Source organism: Passer montanus, unplaced genomic scaffold, assembly GCF_014805655.1.
Source record: "Passer montanus isolate IOZ18808 unplaced genomic scaffold, ASM1480565v1 scaffold53, whole genome shotgun sequence".
NCBI classification, from domain to species: Eukaryota; Metazoa; Chordata; class Aves; order Passeriformes; family Passeridae; genus Passer; species Passer montanus.
In genome coordinates, this window is record NW_024370263.1 from 8,376,921 (window position 1) to 8,399,349 (window position 22,429).

General features: G+C 46.7%; 1 protein-coding gene across 5 annotated transcripts in view; it reads left to right on the forward strand.

Moving 5' to 3' along the window:
* ADGRD1 (adhesion G protein-coupled receptor D1) overlaps positions 1–22,429 on the forward strand; it is a 106,115-nt gene that overhangs the window by 50,379 nt on the left and 33,307 nt on the right. For 4 of the 5 annotated variants that reach the window (XM_039724829.1, XM_039724826.1, XM_039724825.1 and 1 more), the window contains 4 exons: positions 3,935–4,008; positions 5,866–5,989; positions 18,593–18,696; positions 21,289–21,400. In XM_039724829.1, coding sequence (XP_039580763.1) covers positions 3,935–4,008; positions 5,866–5,989; positions 18,593–18,696; positions 21,289–21,400 — 414 coding nt within the window. The remainder of the gene's footprint in view (positions 1–3,934; positions 4,009–5,865; positions 5,990–18,592; positions 18,697–21,288; positions 21,401–22,429) is intronic. The other variant, XM_039724827.1, reaches the window with a different exon arrangement.

Sequence of the window (22,429 nt, forward strand, 5' to 3'; positions counted from 1 at the left end):
ATGCAGTTTTCTCACAGCTTGGAAGAAAACAGCCAATATAGCCACCACAGGCAGGGGTGATTATTCTTTCTGTCTGTCTTTTTCCAGGTAACTGACTAGATGGATGTACCCTAAAGTTTTAATCTTCTAGGTAATTAGGAGAAATAGATGGAAAGGAACGTCAATAAACTGTGTGAACCTGAATAGGTCACGCTAACAGTCAGGATGTCACTGTGAGGACAGGAAATCCTTAAATTAGATGCATCATTTTAGTTTCTAATTTAATCCACAAACCAGAATCAAAATTTGTTTGAACCATACGCACGTGAGTGAGGAAACAGAGGCAAGTGGGCTCCAAATTGAACTGAATGGGGTAAATTGTCGACTGCTTTGGGTGAGAGGAAGCCCAGCACCTTGGGCTTGGAGCTGCTGAGGTGAGCTCAGTGACAGCCTGGCCCAAAGGTTCCTCCTTCTCACACTGCAGAAAGGAGGAGCACACCCTCCACTCCTGGTGGCCACTGCTGTGTGCCTGGACGTTGGCTTTTTAAATCCAGGGGAGGGGAGGAGAGACAAGCTAACTTCACACAGGTTCACCCCACCCTCTGCTTGGCTTCCCTTCCTTGGCAAGCCTTCCCAGCAGCAGCTGGCTGCCTGTTTTTCTTCTGCAGTTGTGTTCCTGACATTTCCTGCAGCGGGTTTTCCTGAAGGTTTCCAGCAGCCCTTTCAGCCCACACCCCCCTTTCCTGGCCTCCTCTTCCTCTCAGCATGGCTTGTGCCTGGCTCCCAGCACCCATCACACATCCCTGCCCATCCCTGTGGCAGCCTCTCTGCTTCTGGGCTTGGCTGGTGCTCTCTGTAAGGGTGCTGGCCAGCACAGACAGGCAGGCAGGCACAGGGCTGTTCAGGCTGCAAAGACCCTCAGATTTGGGTCCAGCCAGTCCTTCCCCAGGGCACAGGCTCAGCAGACGGGCACAGGGCTGTTCAGGCTGGAAAGACCCTCAGATCTGTGCTCAGCCATCCTTCCCCAGGGCACAGGCTCAGCAGACAGGCACTGACTCTGCCCTGTTTGGTGCCAAGGGGTTGCTTCCCTCTTCCCATGTAATTCTTTTTTTGAGAGGCTGCATGTGGCCCTCTCCATGCAGAAGGAGTGATTTGAAGAATTTGGATTAGGGAGAGCACATGCACAGATCCTGGATTACTCAGTGTGCTGCCACTTTCCCTCCCCTGAAAGCTTCATAAACTGTCCTTTCACGGGCTTTTAATAAACACTCAAGTGACTTAATCTTTTAGTGTAAAGGCCTACTTGTGTTTTAAGCTTTCTGTTATCAATGTCATTAAATCAATACCCTCAGTTCTACAGGATCCAAGTCACATATAAGCTGTCACACACAGTTTAACTTTTAAAAGTGCAATATTGAGGTACAGTCAGTTCCTTTTTCATAGATTAGAGAGTACTTTGAAGTAGAGCTGTTGAAGATCAGAGGGAGTTTATTCCTCTGCAGCCAGTTTCTTACGTGTTGGGGGCTCTCTATCCTAATGACAGCTCTGCTGCAGAACTTCAGTGAAGTCTCAGAAGATGAGTGTTTTATGCAGTCATCATAAATGGCACTGGAAAGCCTTGTGGAGATTATATAATGGGTGATAAAACATGGGACAGATTCTTTAAGAGAATTAAGAAGGCAAATTAGGATAGACCCTTCTTTGCCAATCTCTAATCTATTTATCTATTTTTCATTATTATTATTATTTATTTATTCTTTCTCCATCTGAGTACACACACAGCTCTGGACAGGTCAGAGCCTGTATGGCCTCACTTGGTGTGACATCTGTGTTTAGAGTTAAGATGGACAAAAACAAGGACTTGTTCCTTGCCAGAGAAATTTATTTGAGGGTAAAACACATCTGGGGTTTATTTGTGTAAAAGATGCACGACTGCAGTACCATGTCCTCTTCCAGCCTGACCCTGGGGTGCCCTTTCCATTTAGAGTATTAGAATCCAGATTTATCCAGAGAAATGTTACAAATCACAAATGGCAGTTATTGTTCCATCTTTGCTGTTATTACAGCAGATCTTTCCCTCTCTCCCTTTCTGTGGTTTTTCAGCCACTGTCTGTCGCAGAAGTGAAACAATTTGCAATACAAGGCAGCTGTAGATTCCCTCCCTTGCTCCCTTCAGGAAAGCTGTGGAGATGATGGATGTCACCTCACTCAGCACAGCTGGCACAGCTGGAATGTGGCCCTGCTGCGGGAGCAGCGTGAGCTCTGCCCAGAGCAGGGCAGTGGCAGCAGGCTGGGCTGCACGGGGAGGTGTCCCTGAGGGTGAGGATGTGAGCCTGTCCCTTCTCCCTTCCAGCCGGGACCGGGAGCTGTCACTGCTGCCTGTGCTCCCTGGGGAAAGGGCTGCAGGGCGTCCCAGGCCAGAGGGAAGGGCAGGACAGGGCTGGGTGACAGGGCTGGGGTGACAGTGATGGTGCTGGGGAGACAGTGACAGGGCTGGGGTGACAGTGACAGTGCTGGGGTGACACTGACAGTCAGGACAGGGCTGGGTGACAGGGCTGGGGTGACAGTGATGGTGCTGGGGAGACAGTGACAGGGCTGGGGTGACAGTCCTTCAGGGACAGTGCTGGGGTGACACTGACAGTCCCCTCTCACAAAGCACCCGACCTACAGTCCCATCCTGTGACAAAGGCTGGGGAAAGGGTCGGGCAGGGAACTGCAAACCCTGGCCAGGGATGTGCTCGGGCAGATAAGAGAATTCCGTTTACGTTGTGCAGAGTGTGGGCTGAGCATGAACGTCCTTATCTGCAGCATAGCTGCCTGAGGTGTGTGGCACCCAGGAGCAGCCCTGGGAGCCCTGGCTGGGCAGAAATTCCTGCTTATCTCAGCCAGGGGGGAACTGTGCTACCTTGTGCCTGACACTCCTGGCTGGGCTCGTGGGAGAGGAGAAGGAAAATTGCATCAGGAACTTCTTGTACTTGGTTGAGTTTCAGCAGGATGAGGTGGTGGGGTTTTTTCCTTCATTCCCTAAAACAAGGAAAGCAGAACTTGATTATCTTTGGTCTTGACAGCTGAATTGTGTTGCAATAGTCCAAGAGCTGTTAATTCACCAGTGTCTTTTTTATGTTGAAGACTCTTGTAATTAAAAAATTGCCATAAGGCAGGGCTCACATGATGTGGACTTTAGGGATTTATGAATTAGAAAGGGTTGAACAAACACTGGAAATCCTCTAGTTTGCATTATTTTGTCTGTAACAAACTATTACTTCAGTCCAATATAATTTGAATAATTTTGTCATCAAGCTCATGTAACGGAGTGGAGAATGGGATCTCAAAGCTTCTGGAATATAGGAGATTGAGTTACTTGCTAAACCTGTTTATGGAAGATAGAAATGATGTCATTATAATGCTGAGGTGTGCTAAAATAAAATCTTGAATTACAGCATGGCTCTTTCAGTTTGAATGTATGTTTTAAAATAATTGCTGTTGTGGAAAGAAAATGTCTGGGAGTTGGTCATTGTAATGCACATATTTCAGAGTTATTAATCGTAAAATGTGACATTTTTACTACCCAGTGAGAACAAACGATGAACAAAACCCAAAGAAGCCAAGTATGTGCTGAAGAATGATGTCCCAGTAATGCAAAAATTAGCACATGTATTTGTGCTTATGAACAATAGTGATCCTGGTTTGCTATTTGCCTAAAGGAGGCACAGATTTCTCACTCAGAGCAGTAAAAGTTTAATCCCAGTGTGTAAAATTAAGACTGAATACCATCTTTGCATGTTTGGAGCTTGTGTTGAGGATGTGAGGACTGAACAATTTTGCTGCCAGTTCTGGTGTGTTAATCTACAATCAGTCTCTTGAAATTACTGTAGCAATGAGAATGTGAAGTAGCTGAATAGTGGAATTTAGTCCTTTTTAAACATTCCTTCAGGGTTTCTATTTTTTCTTGCAGACGCCCAGACAATACAGCCAAGCACTAAATAAAAGTAACAGAGTTCATCTTTACTGTGCATTTCTGGATTACAGGTACGTTGCATAATTCCAAATTCTTTAACTTGGTTTTATTAAATCACACTTTGTGATGCTGTGTACTTTCTATATTCTTCTTGCTTTCATTCATGGAAATAGTTGAAGAAATGGAACCACTGGCTTATAAAAACCAAAATGTGATTGTTTCTTCTTCCCAGAGATAGGAGACCTGGCATTCCCAGACCCTGGGCTGGGTGGTAATTGGGAACTGAAAACATTCTGAAATCAAAGTTGCAGACTGATACAAATCGTGCTTGTCTCATTTTTTGTGTCCACTTGGGCAGGTGCTTGGATGTTCCAAGGTGGCAAAGCTCCAGCACAGCCTTTGTTTTCACTGGCTCTGTGCCACAGCAGCGTGTGAAATCTGTATATCAGAGCTGTGAATTTTGGCCAATGCATGGAATGGATAAGCATAATGCAATGATCCATCTTGAATGCAAAGTAGAATTAAAGGGAAATAAATATCACCTCGAATTTCCCTCAGAAAATAAGAGCTATAGAAAAGCAGTAGCTTTTTATTGCTTTTTTTTAGCACTGAATACATTTAATTTTTTTCTTTTGAAATACGCTGCTCTTAGTGAATTCATTGAGAAAGAATACAAATAGCGAATTTTTAATTTCATGGGGATTAACAGGTTTTGAGCTGTAACAGTGTAAGCCTAATTGATGTAGCAATGGTCTGGGATGCTGTGATCCCTTCTGAACACCATGCACTTGGGGAGGTCACAGTAATTGTTTCACTGAAGTTTTCTTTCACCTGTGTGGAGCTGCCCCAGCTGTTGGCAGTTCCTCGTTGTTATGGTTACTCACAAATTAGGATAAATTAGAAGCAGGTTTTATGAAGCAAATGAATATGGCTGGGGCATTGTTCCTGTACTGCTCTCTGCTGGGGCCGGGGCCCTGGAGGCTTTGTGAGGATACAAACTCCAGGATGAAATCTGTCCTTCCAGGGGAGCTGCACTGTGCCAGGATGGGTTTATTCCCCAGGGCACCGTAGCTAATCTGGGCCCTGACCTTCAGCAGCGTCTCTCTGAGAGCTCAAGGGGTCCTGAGGGGCAGAAGGATGAGGTAATACCTGTCTTTAAAACAAGCACTGAGTACAGATCACTCAGTCGATCTGCAGGACTCAGAAACAGAAGAAAGAAATAGTTCCTGTCAGAGCAGGGGTGGGTGACCTGTGTGCCCGAGGCTGCTGGGTCCCCACTCCACCCAAGGCTGCAGAGCACAGGGAATTCTGGCTTGCCCTGGCTCCCAGGAAAAGCAAACTCATCAGGATCACTGCTCAAAAAAAAAAAAGCAAAGTGCATGAGGATGCTGAGAGCAGCCCCACATCCTGCCCAGCCATCCCACAGTGGAGCAGGGGCTGCCCCTTGGGGTGAACTGACAGAAGGGACAGGGATGGGCTCTGGAATTGGTGCTCAGACAGCCGGAATGGCTGTGGCAGGATGAGTGTGACACTGGGTAAGGGTCAGGCAGCACAGAAGACACTCTGATTTTGGGGGTTTTGCAAGATCATTGACTTGTCTGGTACTGAAGTTCTCAGAATACAGAAATCTGGGTGAAATGCCATAAACGAGCTGCAAAATGTAATGTCAATGTAGTTATCATTCATTGATTATAAAATGGGAAGAAATCTCTAGAGATGTTCATGGAGGGGTCTATCTGTTCCTTGTCCTGGTGAATATTTTCCTCAGCTATTTCCATGGTGGAGCTGAGGGGACACTCACAGTGTTTGTGGGGTCTCCAGCCTGAGATGCCTGCCAGGCTTTCATCCCTGTGTAGCACAGTGCCTGTGAATTAACCCCCAGCAGGTGCATTTTGGCAGGGGTGACGTTTGGTTTTTGTGCCTCGCAGCAATGGAACTGGTGTTTGGTCCAACGAGGGCTGTGTGAGGGACAGTGGGGACCTCAACCACTCCGTGTGCCTCTGCAACCACCTCACCAACTTCGCCATCCTGATGCAAGTGGTGCCTCTGAAGGTGAGACTAGCACAGCAGTAAATCTGTCTGTAAAAATGAAGCATAAATGCATCAGTTACATCCTCACAGCACGTAAGTGACTGAAACTGGGCTCATTTATGCCCAGCTTGGATTTATTTCTTGCTTCCATTGTGTTATCCAGAGAGCTTAATTAATACCCCAGCCCTTTGTGTCAGTCTGAGCACTTGAAGGGGAGCTGGTTACCTCAGGTCATCCGGTTCTTATCTAGCCATTATTATCTTTATTACTTGTAAAGCACCTAATGATCCCATCTGGTTTCCAAGTACAATTTTTCTAGGAACTCTTCAGGCTGATAATAGAATGCAGCTTTGCCTCAAGACCTCCCATCTTGTCAGAAAGAAGTATCTTGGGAGAAATGTGCTATTATTAACCCTGTTTTAAAGAGCAGCATTCAGGGAATTAGCCAGGATTAAACAGGACAGCCACCAATTAAATGTCACTGAAAGATTGGTTGGTTCCCCACTGGGGAACAGTTCTGAAAGGCCCAGCTTTCAACTAAACAGATTTAGGATTGTGATGATTAATGGGATGCTGCAATAAGTTTTAGTATTATGCCATATTAGCAATTACAGATCAAAGATATTTCATACAGAATTCTTTGGAATAGAGCTTTCCTTAAGAGGTCTGAAACACATAGCTAGGAAAGGTTGGCTGTGAATGGACCTTCCAATTCCTCACAGGCCTTTAATAGCTCCATTTTCAATAGCTTCTCTCTCCTCAAATGATTGGTCTGATGCATTTGCATCCACCAGACTTTGTGCAGAATGTTTTTCCACAGCTTTGTTTTCCCCTTTATGATAAAAGGAAAATCTCATCCCAAATCTTTGTCCCAGACATTTCCTTCAAATGGACCATTTAGGATTTTCTTGTGGTGCGAATTTCTTTAACTAGTGGAAAGAATTGTTATCATGATTGTGTAATTGGCATGAAGAGTCGGGCAAAGACAGGACTCCTGGCTTTGAGCTGTGCCAGCTCAAATTCCCAAAGCATTTGCTAAGTAAAGCCTGCTGAACCAACGTGACAATTGGAAACTTCTCTCAGGTGTCCTTGGAACCCTCTTAAGAAAATGTTAAAATGCTGTGGATTTTGAGCACATTCTTGTGTTTGTTCACCATGTTCAGAAATTCACGAGCCAAGGTTCAAAGGGCCCTTTTAAATCACCCCTCGGAACACCAGGCTGCCAGTGCTCTAAGACATTATTGCAGTGATGTTATATCTGATCTTGAACTTTTGTGTATTTTAATCCTCTTTTCATAAATGAAGTGCACAGATAATGTGCAGCAAGTAAAAGAGGGTGGGAGTATGCAACTGCCCACGTTTGAACAGTTCTGTTCACACAGCTATAATTCATCTGTGGCCAAACAGATTGAAATGGATCAATTTTTTTTTTTTTTATATGAACACTGCTTTTGACAGAATGTTTATATTTCTCTAGATTCTGGGGAAAAAATTAGATTCTTACCCAGAAGGCTCTGCTTTTCATAAAAAATGGAAATAAGTTATTGGAAAGGAACTGCCTGAAAACTGTAGAATTTTTCATCAAAAGCCATATTTTGGTTCAAAAAAAAAGGGAATTAATTTCTCATGGGAATTCTCTGGGTGTTTACACTTCCCTTCTCCTGTGGAAAGTGGCGTTTCCTTTCTCCCCAGGTGCAGATGAGTGCAGCTCTCAGGGAGCAGTGAGAGGCAGAGGCCCCTCCGAGGGCACCTGCACAGCCTCTCCTGCAGTAAAACCAGGGTGCACAGTTCTGCCAGCCCTTGCACAGAAAACAATTTAAAATCTAAAAAAGGGATACTGACCGTGATAAAGAGTGGAAATACACCTCGGTACATGTGCAGCAGCTTCAGGGAGAGCCCTTGTGGGCAAACCCAGGAGCTCTTGGGAGCAGCTCAGTGTGATGAGAGCTCCGAGTCCCTCAGCTCCTCTTCACATTGATTTCCTTCTGCTCAAAAACAAAAAAAAGGGCGTAAGCTTCCCGTTAGTGTGAGTTTGCATTCTGTAGAGTTTGCTGTTCCCAGCTGGAGTGCATGGGATGCTCAGGGGGTCCAGGCACAGCCAAGGTGTCTCTGAGCACCCAGCTCTGCAGTCAGTGACCCTGCCCTGCCAGAGGGCTCAGCTTGGCTGGTAATGCTGTCAGGGATGGTGGCTTTCTCCTGAGTTATGCTGAATTCCAGCAGGAATCATCTTGCTGAAGCCCCTCTCTTTGTTCTTTCCGTGGTTAAATGTGTTTTTTTCCAGCTGCAGAATGCAGCAGATCCAGCCCTGGCAGCCCCTGCCCCAGCCTCCCTTCCCTGGCACGGCTCCAGCTCCCTCCACCTTCACAACACCAGCAGATCCCCCACAAACACTTTCTGTGTGTTTCTTGTGCCCATCAGTGCCCTGCTGTATTCTCAGTATTCCTCAGCACTGCAGAACTCTGTTATTATTCACTGATGCCCCTGGCCTGGGGAGGAATTGCAGTGCCCCACCTGGATCCCGTTTTGCTCCAGTGAGACACTCACAGGAACAAACCTGAAGGGTGGCTTGCATTTCCTGGTGCTGCCTCTTGAACACTTGCAATAACTGAGATGAGGGATGCTGATGAACTGTCAGACATTTGGCACAGACTGCCAGGTGGATGTAATTTCTAGGGAGCACAGAAATGCCAGAAAGTTCTGGAGAACAAGCTGGGAGTTCTCCATTCTTCTTCTTGATCTTTGCTCAAAACAGGTTAGATTAATTCAGTCACTGCTCTGCTGTATGCCAGCTGGAGGTAATCTCCAAAGGCTGAAATCTGCTGAGATGAAAAATCATTTTTATTCTAATATTCAGAGAAAGAAATTGAAAGAGACTAGTCACAAAGGAAAATTTGAAATTCTGGGATATTAACTTAAACGTGACAAAATGAGCCTTCACTCTGATGTCTGTGGGCTCTGCAGCAGGATGGGAGAAGTTGGAATGCTGTGAATTAGTTAGAACTGAGCTGGGGTTGCAAATGTAGCTGCACAGCACTCCAGATTTTACATTGGTTTCAGCAGGAGCTTTAAGGCACTGAAGCCAAGGTGATTGTGAAAGAAGGACACAAACAATGCTGCTGATGAGCTCAGTTCGGTGCCTTCAGAGGTGTGTGGGATTAGTTGTAACAAGTTTATTTCAGGATTGAAATAACCATCTTGGAAAAGCTCACAGCCATGTGGTGCTCAGATGTCAGCCTGGCACTGGGCTGATACCCTGCTGAGGAGCTGGACCACAGGCCTTGCTGAAATTGTTTGTGTTTTATCACTCTGCTGCTGCCTGTGTCAGCCTGGCCCCAGTTCCTGCTTGCTGAGATTCGTTTATCTTGTTGGTCCTCACTTGAGAATGACAACATTTATTTTGAATTTTGGAGATTAGCGGCCATCAACTGGTTTAACCAAATAAATAAGTTGATTGGAGGTAAAATGGGAGTGCAGATGAGCAGAATGTTCCTGAAGGAACACACTCAACCCTTGATTGCCTCTGTGTCAGGGATGTAATTAAGGTCAGCAGGCAGTCAGAACCTGGAGACTGCAGGGAGCTCTCGGACAGCCCTGAGCAGGTCAGTGGGACTGAGGATTGTTCAGTGCCATCTGCCCAGCACACCCTGGCCTGGGGCGCTCAGAGCAGCTGTGCAGATGTGAGGGGCTTGCTCTCATCAAGCTTCTCCTGATGGGGAGCCCGAGGCAGGGGGAAGCAGTCCCTCTAGCAAATGAATCATTGCTGCAGCTGCACCTTGGGGATTCCTGTCCTCCCTCCTGGGTGCACAGAGCAGTGTTCCAGGCTGTCCTGCAGCCAGCACAAACAGGAACAGAGCCACTGCTCCAGGCGGGAGAAAGAAAGCAAGCAAGAACCCATTTATTGTGATGTTTGTTCCTTCTGGAGGAGAGCAGGGCGAGGAGCTGCCCCAGGGGTTTTCCTGTGGCCCTGCTGGGTGGGACAGGAGCCATCCCCTGGGCCTGGGGGTCCCAGCTCTGTGCAGGGGCTGCTGGCAGCAGGGACAGGGAGAGTGGCAGGAGAGGCAGAGCAGCAGTGGCACACACAGACAGGATCAGCAGTGCTCCTTCCTCGAGTGCAGGAGCCCAGCCCAGAGCTGCAGCTCAGGAGGGCTGCCGAGAACATTCAGATGCTATTGCTGCATTTTGGGCAGCTTCACCCCCCCATCAGCCAGTGGAGCCCTCTGCTCCTGCCAAGGAGCATGCCAGCCATCTGGCAGATTTGTTTTTGTAGTGATCCAACAAGTACAAAGCATGCCAGGCTATTTGTACCATCTGCCACGTAAATGTCACTTCAGCTAAAGGATGGTGGACACCTGGGGACCCAGGGTTCAAAACTCCTTTTAAAGAGGAATTGTTTTCTCCCACAGAAAAATAGAGTTTGAAGCTTGGGTCTCTCTCCCCCAAAACACCAGTGCAGGACACAGCTGAAATATTTATGTCTCCTAAACCATTCTCTTAAATTGCTCTTTTTTCCTGTTTTTCCTCTTGCTGTCTTTTCCAACTGCGAGAGTATAAAAATGGCTCCTATAAAGTTCACATGTGGATGGACATTTCCAGCTAAGCAGTAGTGTTATACAATCTGTGGTAGAAATTGTTTGGGGTTTTGAACACATTTTCTGCATTTCTAAAGCTAGAAATGACTTAGTTTTTTATGCCATTTTAGCCTGTTCACAATTCAGAAGAGACAATCAATCAATAGAGTGCAAGCAGCTCACCAATGGGCTTGTAAGCAGACAAGTGTTTATACCGGGAAAATACTTAAAGCCATCTGATCTTGATGATGGAACTGTAGAAACAACCCTTAGCATTTTAGGGAGCCCAGGATTTTGAAAAGGTTTGGGTATTCATCTGTGAGCTTCTATTTACAAAAAGAAAATCATCCCAAATTTCTTTTCTTGAGGCAATATATGTGGTTTTATTTTATCTTTCAGTGTTGAAGCTGAGTTTTGATAATGCATGGCTGACTGAGTAAAAGGTGCATCAATTCGTATTCATAAGGGCTGCTTTGAAAAATCTGGTATTGCAAAATGCTTTAAAAATATGGGGGTAGATGTGTAATTTATCAGTTTGGAGCATTGTTTCCTAAATCTAATATTGCAGTTTTTAATCAAGCACTGCACTTTGTGTGCAATAAAATAGCAGTCTGAAATCATAAGCTTTTTTCTTAAAATTTCCAGCCAGTTCCATCCTCAAATAGGACAATGAAATGGAAATAATGTGGCACTCTCTGATTTCTGCTGTTTTGTAATTTTTATATAATTACTTTTCTCAGCGTGCTTTTCATTGCTGGGAACATAAAAAGAATAATGCCTTAGTCCAGTAATTTTTCTTTGTGCTGCATATTTAAAAATCGGATAGGCATTGTGATTTTTTTGGTCCTTGTTTATTACTACTGACAGTTTGTGTAACTGAAAAGATCTCCACAGACAGTTCAGACAGCCCTCAGCCATCAGATGAACAAAGATAAATCAGCCTGGGTGTTTATTCCAGCATTGCTTTGTAAACTTTCTTTGCTGTTTCCCACTCTCTCCACTTCCCCCTCGGTTTCATTGCAGTGATTATTGTCCCTGTGGAGGAGAAATCTCCCTGATTTTTGTGCTCACACTGGGATTGGGCATCAGATTTCTTTTGTCCTTAGGACACCCGTGCTCTTCTTCCTTGAAAATCGAGCCCTGCTCTTGGTTTTGAACCAGAGCCATTGTTCATTCCTTTGCTATTCCACTCCTGTGCCAGCACAGCCCTGTAGATTTTGATGGGAGGAAATAGGAGAATTTCTGGTTGTCCCTAATCCCACAGAATTACACGGGAAAAGTGGGGCCAGTGCTACGGGATACCAAAGCCCTCGAATTCCATAGAGAATTGTTTGGCAGTTACTGAATTTCACTCAGCAGGGGAGAGCAAAAATGACTTTTCATTTTGGAAAAGCACAAATATTTAAGAGTGCCATAAATGTCAAAATAACTGCTTTGTTTGAGAAGCATGATAGAGTAGTCTATTTTAATCAGAACACTCACCAAAAGAACTTAGACCTCCTTTCTGTGGTGGAAATGAAAGCACTGAACCACTTGGCAGCCAGTTCTTGCTGACTGAAGGATTTCCCCATGCAGTATAAAAATGTTATGAGCGGGGCACCTTTATCCATCACTTTTCTCTCTGGATGTAGTCACTCTGTGCTTGGTGTGTCCCCTCTGGGGCTTCCTGTGCTCTCTGTCCCCAGGCTGGGGTGGGGGCTCAGGGGCACCCAGGGCACCAGCCTCCCTCAGTGCCAGCCTGGTCCAGATGGAGCCAAAGCCCAGGCCTGGGAAAAGGAGCTGGGCACTCATTCCATGGAATTGTCCTGGCAGCTGCGTGTGTCACTGTCCCTAGGCTCAGACTGCACTCTGTGTCCTGCTGGACCCCGAGGCTCTGCGTGCTGCTCTGCAGGGGACTCTGCTGCTGGCTGGGACCAGGAGAGCTGCTCCTGCTGGGCATAGGGCACAGGGCAGGGGAGCTGCTCCTGCTGGGCACAGGGCAGGGGGAGCTGCTCCTGCTGGGCACAGGGCACAGGGCACAGGGAGCTGCTCCTGCTGGGCACAGAGGGCACAGAGCAGCTGCAGCAGCCCTGCTGGGTGGGCAGAAGAGCTCCCTGAGTCTCACGGGACAATCTGCTGTGAAAACAGCGTTGAACATTTCCTGCCAGCCTTAGACTTGAAAGGGAGGCAGAAAAAACCCACCCTGCTCTGTGTTGCACTAACAGATTTTAGAAGTTGGAAATATCAGCTTTTCTGCTCCCCAAACTTTATTATAGTCTGATCCCACCTCACAACTTGAGTCCTTCCTCCCTGCCATGCTTCCTTCAAGCTTCATTTGAACTAAGAACTTGCTGTTTGAGCTTTGTAATGAGCAGAACCCCTACTGTTTGATGACACAGTGCCCAGAACTACTTTGAAACATGATGTGGGTGTTTAAAAATACTAATTAATATCTTGGCAGAGATATTTGGAAAATTCTGTGTTTTTTGTGTCACAGTGAAAAGTTTTAAATGAGCAACACCAGGCTGGGCTGACTGGAGGAGAATGTGCCTTTAATCCTGAGAAGCCCCCTCTGCAGCATTTTATTGCAGATTGCTAAGAACTGTGGAGTTAGTGGAGAAAGGGAATTCAAAAACAGTTCTGTTGGAAATGACTGATAAAGATGATTGCATGGTGAAGCGTGACTCTCAGAGGCCTTTTTTCCTTTGAATTCACAGTATCTGATGCATTGTGGCTTGAGAAAAGAAGTTTGTGCATCAAATTAGGCTTTTCTGGGGGCAGTGATTGTGCAGTGCCACTCAGTATGGCCCCACCAAAATCGATGCTGTGCTCTCAGGAGCAGACTGAGCCTCCTGAGCTCATCACAGATGCTCATTTTAAAAAAATGGAATGTTATGTACCTAACAAAGTGCCTGGCAAGCTGAAGGAAAACAGAGATTTGTATTGTTGTTATTATTATTTAACATATAAATAAAGGCCTCTCTGGACTGAAATTGAATTTCAGCAGCCTTTCTGGAGGCAATTAAAACCATTAGCTTCATCAGCCAGGGCCAGTGTTTTAATGTCTCTGAGACACTCAGGCTGCCAAAGTTAATTATTCATCCTTTTCTTTATTGGATTCAGATTACATTTTAAAGGTACAACTTCAGGAGATTTGCTGAGCCTTGCCTGTTCCCCCTTAGCCCCTGCCCTCCTCCCCCAGGAAACCCTCAGGGAGGATGTTCAGACTTTGCAGAGGGGTCTGAGGGTGGATTTCAGTGCTGGGCAGCCCCTGGCACATCTGGCAGGTCAACAAACAGGAAAATCCATCTGCACTGCAAGGAGCTGCACCGTGGGCAATTTCCTGTGGGATGGAAGGCTGACCAAAAGGGAGATGGAAATGTGACTCACTCTTCAGTTTGGACTTAGGGCACAATGCAGTTGCCATGGCATTTCCAGCAGTGAGCAGATTACTGGTTTGATGACATGAATCCCCTGCACGGGCACCTGCAAACGTCCTGGGCTGCACCAGAGGCAGGATGTCCTCCTCAGCTTGCAGCACTCCTTTTTGAGGCTGTAAAACCTTCTTTAGTTCAAGCACTTGCCTTTATCTGGAAGATGAATTGTTTTTCAGAAAGGAGATTTCTAAAGTAGTTTGGACAGTGAAATTACTGCTTTTGCTGTCTAAATAGTGAAGCTGTAACTTGGTACAGGGACAAACCCTGCCAGGATCAGCTGTGACAAGCCTTGGTTGAAGCATTTGAGCTCAGCCCTTGTCTGATGCGTGACCTCTGAAGGCAGAAATAGAGGGATGCTTTGCAGAAAATGTTAGGTTAGAACTTTCCCAAACAGTCCCTTCCTTTGGAGAAAGCCAAAAGTTCACTCTTTGCCAAGCAGAAGAGGTGCAGTCAATGGCTGAGAGGGGAATAACTTGGAAAAGGACAGGGACAGGAGGGCACAGGTCCCCTGGAAAAAGGGAGCACTGAGCAGAGAGCCAGGAGGTGCCCTGAGCTGCCCAGGGGCTGTTGTGCTCCTGTGTGTGGTCACTCAGTAACCTCACATACCTGAGGAGCTTTTCTCCTCCAGACACAAACAGTTTTTCTTGTAGAGCCTACTGAATAAGTCTTTCAGCCTGAATGACCTTTCCCAGCTCCTCCAGATACCAAAAGTACCATCTCATTATAATAATATATTTTCATCTTCCGTACAGTAATTTATAAACAGAGGGGTTAGATATCACTTTTTTTTTTTTTTTTCATGAGCAGCATTATAAATGAAGGATATGTTCTTGGAGTCTGAACTGGTATCTTTCCAGGATCATTTCTCAGGCTTGCTTGTGAGTTTTTGCTTGCCTGTGAGTTTCCAAAATAGAAGTGTTAAGCAATGTAGTAAGTTCTTTTAGGAGGGAGAGCAGGGGTGGGGCAGTGGGCTGTGCTGCCACAGGAGGGTGGATAATCCCCTTCTTTGGCCAGGCTTTCAGCAGCTCTCAGGGTAAGGGGGTTACAGCCTCAGCTGAAAGGGTGGGAGTTTTATGCAAGGTTGGAATTTCTGATTTCACCTTGTCAAAGCTGAAACTCAGAAACATCTGTCTCTTAGTGTTGGTGATTGCTGACACTCACAACTGGATGAGCTCGTTTCCTGGCTTTTCAGAGTAAAAGAATGACCATGCAAACACGAGGAAGCAAAACATTTTACAAGAAAAGAATAATTTAATGTAGATTGGGACAACAGTGAGAATCAGGCTCATGGGACGACTTCACAGATTGCTCAATGTTTTATTTGGTACTTTTTAATGCTATTTTCCTTAATAATAGCATTGCAGCTTGATTAGAGTTTTTGTGCTGACTACAAAAACACCCCAAATTACTGTTTTATATTCCACATCATGCAGGAAGTCTGTAAACTTCCAAAAAGACAAGCTGAGGTAAGGTAAAATCAGCCCTTATCAGAGCATTGGAATTAATTGAAATAGTTTCTTAGTGAGGCCCAATGCTTTGGCAAGCCAGGTACTTTAACAAATTGCTCCTTGTTGTCCCCTCAGCTGAGAGCACACCACAGCCAGATGTGCTGTGACAGCTGGCTGAGAGGTTTGTGGAGATCTGATGTCTTTAAACACAGGTTCTGTCCCTCCTTCAGCACAGCCCTGCCGTGGGCTGCACACCCTGGGAACCATTCCTAGCCTGTTCTTGTGCTCTGTTCTGTGCTTTTTCCTGTTCTTTCCCTGCAGTTCACACCTGCACGGGCAGGAGCTGCTTTCTGCCCTCCTGCAGCCCAGCTCTGCCCCAGAGCAGCCCCTGCAGGCTCCCCTGGTCCTTCCTGGCCATTAAACCCGGCTCAAAGCCCAGCCCAGCTCTGTCCCTCACTGGGGGACTGCAGTGGTGCTGCTTGTCACAAAGCTGTTACCACACTGATGTCAGTATTGATTTAGGAGCAGCACTCTTAGAGCCTCATCAGATTTTGGTTGTGTTCACCAGAGCAATTTCCAGCTCACAGATGCAGGGACCTCTGTAGGTTATTTCAGGTTTCAGTGAATCTTCTACATTTATTTGTAGAAGAGATTTTTTTACCCTTTTTCATTTCTAAGTCACAGGGGTTTCTGGAGAAAGGCTGAACTAAAACCCAGATTTTCTTAGAAACATGACATCAAAGAAATTAGAGAGAAAGAAATAGCTATATGATTGTAGTCCTCTTTTGGATTACCATGGGAAAAAACCAAACAGTTTGATTTGGGGGGATGGAACCCCTTTCCCACATGGAGAGAACTGGGTTTGTTCAGCCTGGGGAGGAGAAGGCTTCAGGCTGACCTAGTTGTGGCCTTCAGCACCTGAAGGGAGCCTGCACATGGAGAGACAGTTTGCAGGAGAGGCAGTGACAGGGGAAGGGAGAATGGCTTCAAAGGGAAGGAGGGAAGGTTTAGAGCAGACATTGGGAAGAAATCCCTCCCTGGCAGGGTGGGCAGGGCTGGCACAGGGTGCCCAGAGCAGCTGGGGATGCCCTGGATCCCTGGCAGTGCCCAAGGCCAGGCTGGGCACTGGGGCTGGAGCACCTGGGACAGTGGGAGGTGTCCCCTCCATGGCAGGGGTGGCACTGGGTGGGATTTAGGGTCCCTTCCAATCCAAACCACTCTGTGATTTTTGCCCATTTCCACTGGTTTGCTCCTCAGGATTTGTCTGTGGCAGTAAGGGCACCACCAGCCCTTTGAGAGCTCTGCCAATGCAAACACCAGGACAGAGCACTGTAAACCTGAACTCTCCCTGAGCAGGGAAACTCTCTAGGGAACATTTTCTGCCTTAAGAGAAAGTATTTCTGCTGAGAAATACTGATTTCAGAGTGATTTTACATCTGAAAAGCTTCCTCAGCTCCCCTCCTCCTTCTGTAGAGCTGTGAGCCACCTGCAGCCAGGGAGGAGGGTGTCTGCTGGAGGCACCAGGAAACAGGGCCCATGCATTTTGGACATGAATATACCTGAAGGGGAAATCACTTCAACTGCTCCATTTGCCACACAGATTATTCCTGTTTCAGGAATACTCTCTGAAGAATGCCTGTACATGCCTTCTTTGGGGATGACAGCATCTCTTGTAGGAATTATCTGGAGCTTTTAAGCTGTTCCAGTACACAGAACTCTTTTGTTTCTGTAATTGATGCTGTCCAGTCAGGGAAAAGAAATCTGTCTTTGGCTGAAAAAGAAAAAATACTCAAGAGCTGCATCATATTTCCTAGGAACAGTAACACCATAGCAACAGTTGTCTTTCAGTGCTGCTGCATCCCTTAATGGCTCTCAGACTGCTGAGCTCTTCTGCTGGAAACTCAGCACACGTGAGTGAGCTGCTGCAGTTGGCAGATAATTACAGCAAAAACCTACACACACAACACTTCTTTTTGTCTGTATTTATGTTTTCCCGTGACCACATGGCACATTATTTCTCTCCTTTAAAAGGAATTTTAATGGGGAGTTTATTGGTAGAGCTGCTTTGGTTTGATAATCTCTAATGGAATACTTCGTTTGGGTGTGAAATTTTATTGTGTGTCTGGAAAATAATAGAAAATCCCAAACATATGTGAAAGGAGTAGTTTTTATTAGATAAATGTGCTATAAAAAAAGTTTTGGAAAGGCATTCTTCCTTTTAGTATTTTTTTATATTCAATGAATATTTTTCAGCTTGGAATTTAATTAATAGAAAATTGAGATTGAGTATTTCAAGCATCAAAAGTAATACTTTTTGATTGACTAATTTTTTTTCCTCCAGTTTATGAAAATGTCAAGTCTATCCAAAATCAAGTCAGGAAAAATGTTTGAAAATTCTTCTAGGATGAGAAAGCTTTTTCCTGCCTAGCTCTGTTCTACTTATTACATGTTAATACTGCCTGGCTCCCTTTGTTGGGTGTGGCTCTTTTGTCATTTTTTTATGAGAACTTGCATGGAAAATTGAAACACATGCTGATTAATTTAATTTGAGTGGCCAAACCACGCTGTTCTTCTTGCATTGACTCTGTCCAGGTTCAACACAGATCCTGGTGGAGAGCACTGTGGAGCTACAGTTTAAATGTTCCTAAAAATGGCATTACCTCCTCAAGAGATGCCAGCAGGTCGAAGCAGAGGCCGAGAGCAGAGGTCTGCCCTGCTCTGCTCACACTGGCTCCTTGCTGGGGCTTTCCATCCTTGGTGTCAGCCCAGCTCCCCCAGCAGGCCCTGCTGGCTCCATCCCTTGCACAGCACCAGCAATGGATCTGTCATTGTAATGCTGGAAACGGCTCTGGAGGATGGGCTCTCTGGTTTGCTGGGTCTGCCTGCACGGGGTGCTCGCACAGGGATGGGAATGACAGGGAGCATCCCGGGGAGCACTGCTGCCAGCATTGCTGCAGCATCCCTGGGAGCATCGCTGCAGCATTACAGGGAGCATCACTGGGAGCATCACAGGGCCCTGCAAGCACCCCGGATGAGCTGCCCAGGCTGCCCGAGCCCTGCAGCCAGGCAGGAACTGCTGCTGCTGGGGACCCGGCTGTGACACAGGGCAGGGACACCGCGGGCAGGGCAGGGCTGGCCGTGCCGGGTGTGCCACCACTCACAGCTGTGTTCTGCTCTCTCCTCTGCGTGCAGCTAACCAGAGAACACCAGGTGGCCCTCTCCTCCATCACTTACATCGGCTGTGCTCTGTCCATCTTCTGCCTGACGATCACCCTGGTCACGTTCGCTGTGCTGTCGTGAGTAATTTTAACTTCATACCTGCCGAGCAGCTGGCACGCAGAAAGGCAGGCAGGATCCCTTCAGCTGCTCAGGATAAAACAAAGGCTATTAATTCTACAACCTTCCTTAATTAGATTCTGCACATGTATTTGTAACACTTGGTTGGTTATCTCTAAATTACTTTCATTTCCTGAAATGGGATGGTCTTTATATAGCAAGCTATTTCAAACTCATCAGAGATTTAAAATTTTTTTAAACTGTCCATGCTTTGCTATAGTTCAGGACTCTTGCAAAGAGCCTTGTAGGAGGTCTTGGTCTGGACTCCAGCACAACGTGAGCAGGGACTGCAGGACCACCCCTCTGCCCCCCCAGATCTTCGGGTTGCTTGGAGTTTACAGGCAGCACTCTGCTTTTCCACTGCCCTGTCTGTAAGGCAGGGTGTTTAGAAAGGAATGCCCAGTAAGGAAGTCTCAGTCAGCACTGGCTGCCTGACTCCAGTTTCACACAGCTGGTACACAATTACCTCACACAGCCCACGTTTATGTTCGAGTGTCTCGCTGCTCTCCATCAGGCTGGTTTGCTGGGGTGCTTTAGTGGGTGAAGGACACTGTGAGCAGTGTGAAATTCACTCCACGGCTTGTGGTTAAAAACCTCTGCACTTCCTGCCCAAAGCAGGGCACCCTGTGAGGGCTCTGTGCTGGGAAGGTTTCTGCCCCAGGGCACTCAGGACCTTTATTCCTGTTTATGTTCCAGTAGTGACAAATGAGTTTGAGGCCCAGCTGGGCTTGATACAAACATTTCTGGAAAAAAGCTTTCATAAAGGTTTGTGTCTAAATAAGAAACAGAAAACCTGACTAAGGGTGAAATAACTTGTCCAAGGTTGTGCAGCACTTTGGGAGTACAGCAAGGAGGGGGATTCTTGTCTCCTTTCACACACTAAACCGTATTGTTCCTGCTTAAGAGTTTGATTCTTGTTTTCTGTGCCTAAGTATGTATTTTGGACATCTGTTAAGAGGCCAGTTTCTAGGGAAAAGGACTAGCTGAATCTCAGTAAACTGATTGCAATGCTTGTTTATTTCCAGACCCAGTATTATTTCCAAGTTTCGAGATCTGTGTTGGTCATACTTGGATTAAAGCATAACGTGTGGCAAAATCCACTCTAAATATCTGCCCATCTGACATTGTGCTGTTGGCATGCTTAGGCTAAGGGGAATGATCTGCTCCATTTCAGTCTGAGGGCAAAATTGGATGTTAGAGTGTTTAGAAAGGAAAAAGGAGCAAAAGGAGGAGGTGTTGCCGCAGCAGGGATGAAAACTGCTCAAGGAACTGGAGGCAAACAAAAGATTGGGAGAGAGCTTGGAGCCAGCTGACTGTCACAGGGTTAAGCACCCCACCTACATACAGCATCCTTCAAACTGCCAATTTACAATAATTTGATTATCTTTTCACTGGAGAGCAGGGTCTCATTAAGCAGCTGAAGTGGAATTTTGCAATGTGGTGTTAGATGACTGTGACATAATTGGAGAAGAATCTGGCAAGTGCTTTGCTGCTCCATGTCCTGGCAATGGCAGCCCCTTCCCAGGAGGGCAGTGAGCTCTGCTCCCTCCTGGGTGACACTGCCCAGCTTGTGACACACGGGGCTCCTCCTTACAGAGCCTCTGGCACCAGGCAGAGCATCCTTGGAGGTGCTTTTGGGATCTCTGTACTTCTTGTCATCTCCCTCTTCATTCCCCTTTCATGGAGCAGTGCAGCAGGCAGGGTGCATTGGAATGGGAACCTGTTATCACCAGGAATGTTTGTTTTTTAAAGATAATAGAATTTAAGGCAAGGCTTGAGATGTCCAGATCAATGTTTTTGTTTTCTGTTTCCTATTTTGGGATGAGAACAGAAACACGAGGTCAGCAGACTTCCAGGAAAGCCTGTTCTTGTCAGATTTCCAGCTGGTTTTTGAAAAGCCAAGAGAGATATGTTCAAATGATGTTGAAACCACAGTCAGGTCCCTGTCAAGACAGGCACTGCCCATCTCTGTATGGAGCTCTCGTTCCTGTGCTCAGAAGTTATATTTGTATAAATCAGAATTGGATCTGATGTCTTTTCTCATTCCCTTATTTCCCAGAAAGGCAAATACCAACAAAATAAACCCAGGAACAGTGTGGGCACAGGTGCCACGTGCTTTCTGTGAGGAGCGGGTGTGACCTCCCTGGCACCCCAGCACCCTCCAGGATCAATCCCTTTGCTGATGTTCTGGCACTGGCCATCAGTTCACGTGCAGACCAACCTCTGCTGCCTCCAGGGGAGGCTCCACTCAGGAACTGCCCCACGCTGCTGGGAGGAGAGCTCCAAAGGCCCCAGGGTCACCCCAGCAAACCAAGAGTCAGTTTTAGTGCTGGCTGGTGAGAGGGAGGTGCCCTGGAGCCCCTGGAACTGTGCTGAGTGTCTCTGTGCTGTCCTGGTGCCCCAGAGCCCCCAGAGCTGTGCTGAGTGTCTCTGTGCTGTCCTGGTGCCCCAGAGCCCCCAGAGCCGTGCTGAGTGTCTCTGTGCTGCCCCAGAGCCATGCTGAGTGTCTCTGTGATGCCCCAGAGCCGTGCTGAGTGTCTCTGTGCCCGCAGGTCTGTCAGCACCATCCGCAACCAGCGCTACCACATCCACGCCAACCTGTCGTGCGCCGTGCTGCTGGCCCAGGCCCTGCTGCTGGCCAGCTTCCAGCTCAGCCCCGCAACCGTGAGTCACTGGGGTCCCTGGGGACAGCTTCTGCCACGGGGCTCTGGCTGGAACTCGCCTTAGCCCGTCCTGCTGCAGGGGAACTCCTGAGGCATGGTACCAGGCTCTAAACCACTAAAACTGGCTCTAAACCAGCCAGGTTAGCGTAAGACAAATGAGCCAAGTTAACAGCATCACATAACCAATTTCTTTCCACTGTTAATTTTAAAAATGCAATTTAAAGTAACGTAAGGTCTTTGATGGGAAGTTCCACCTGAAGAGCAGAAACAAAACCTGATTTTGCAATTAATTTCCAGGGTGCTCGGTGTTTGTGCTGGTAAAAACTCGGTACTTTCGTGACCAGCTGCTGCTCCACATTATTTTTCAGAAGCAGCCAATGGTTTCTGTTATTGGGGGGGGGTGGTGGTGGTATTTTTTCTCAGTAGAAGTAAATATGAGGTTTGCACATTGTTCATTTTGCCAATACAACAGCTACCTAAATTTATAGTCAGCTCAAATGGGATCCTTTGAATTTCTGTTAAGTTTATAAATAACTGTAATGCATGGTTTGCACAGGCAGTCATTACCTGAGGACTTAAAAGCACTTTGGAAAACTAAGTTCATATTCTTTTGCTGTTTAACATTCGGGTGGGTCCTGAATGAGTCATGCAATGCCAGGGAGAAAATGAGAGGGGATGGTTTAGAAGGAAAATGGAATGGAGACATTGGAGAGCAGCAGAAGATGAGGCTGAAGACAGTAGAAACCAGGCATGAAAATAATCCTCTTTAAGTAGAGAGCTAAAACCCTGCTGAAAGGACACAGGCTTGAGGGCGATAGAAGGCTCACTCAGCATGACAGCGTGTGGTATTCTCACAGGTTTTTCTTCTTCATCCATCCCAAATTTGCAGGCAGTTCAGCTGAGTCACCTGAGATGGTGTGTGACAGCCTCCTCGCAGCCCAGCAGGGCCAGCACAGCCCCAGAGTGCTCCGAGGGCTGAAACTCCAGCTGTGTGAGCTGGTGTGGGAGCAGGCAGAGCCCCCTCCCCAGG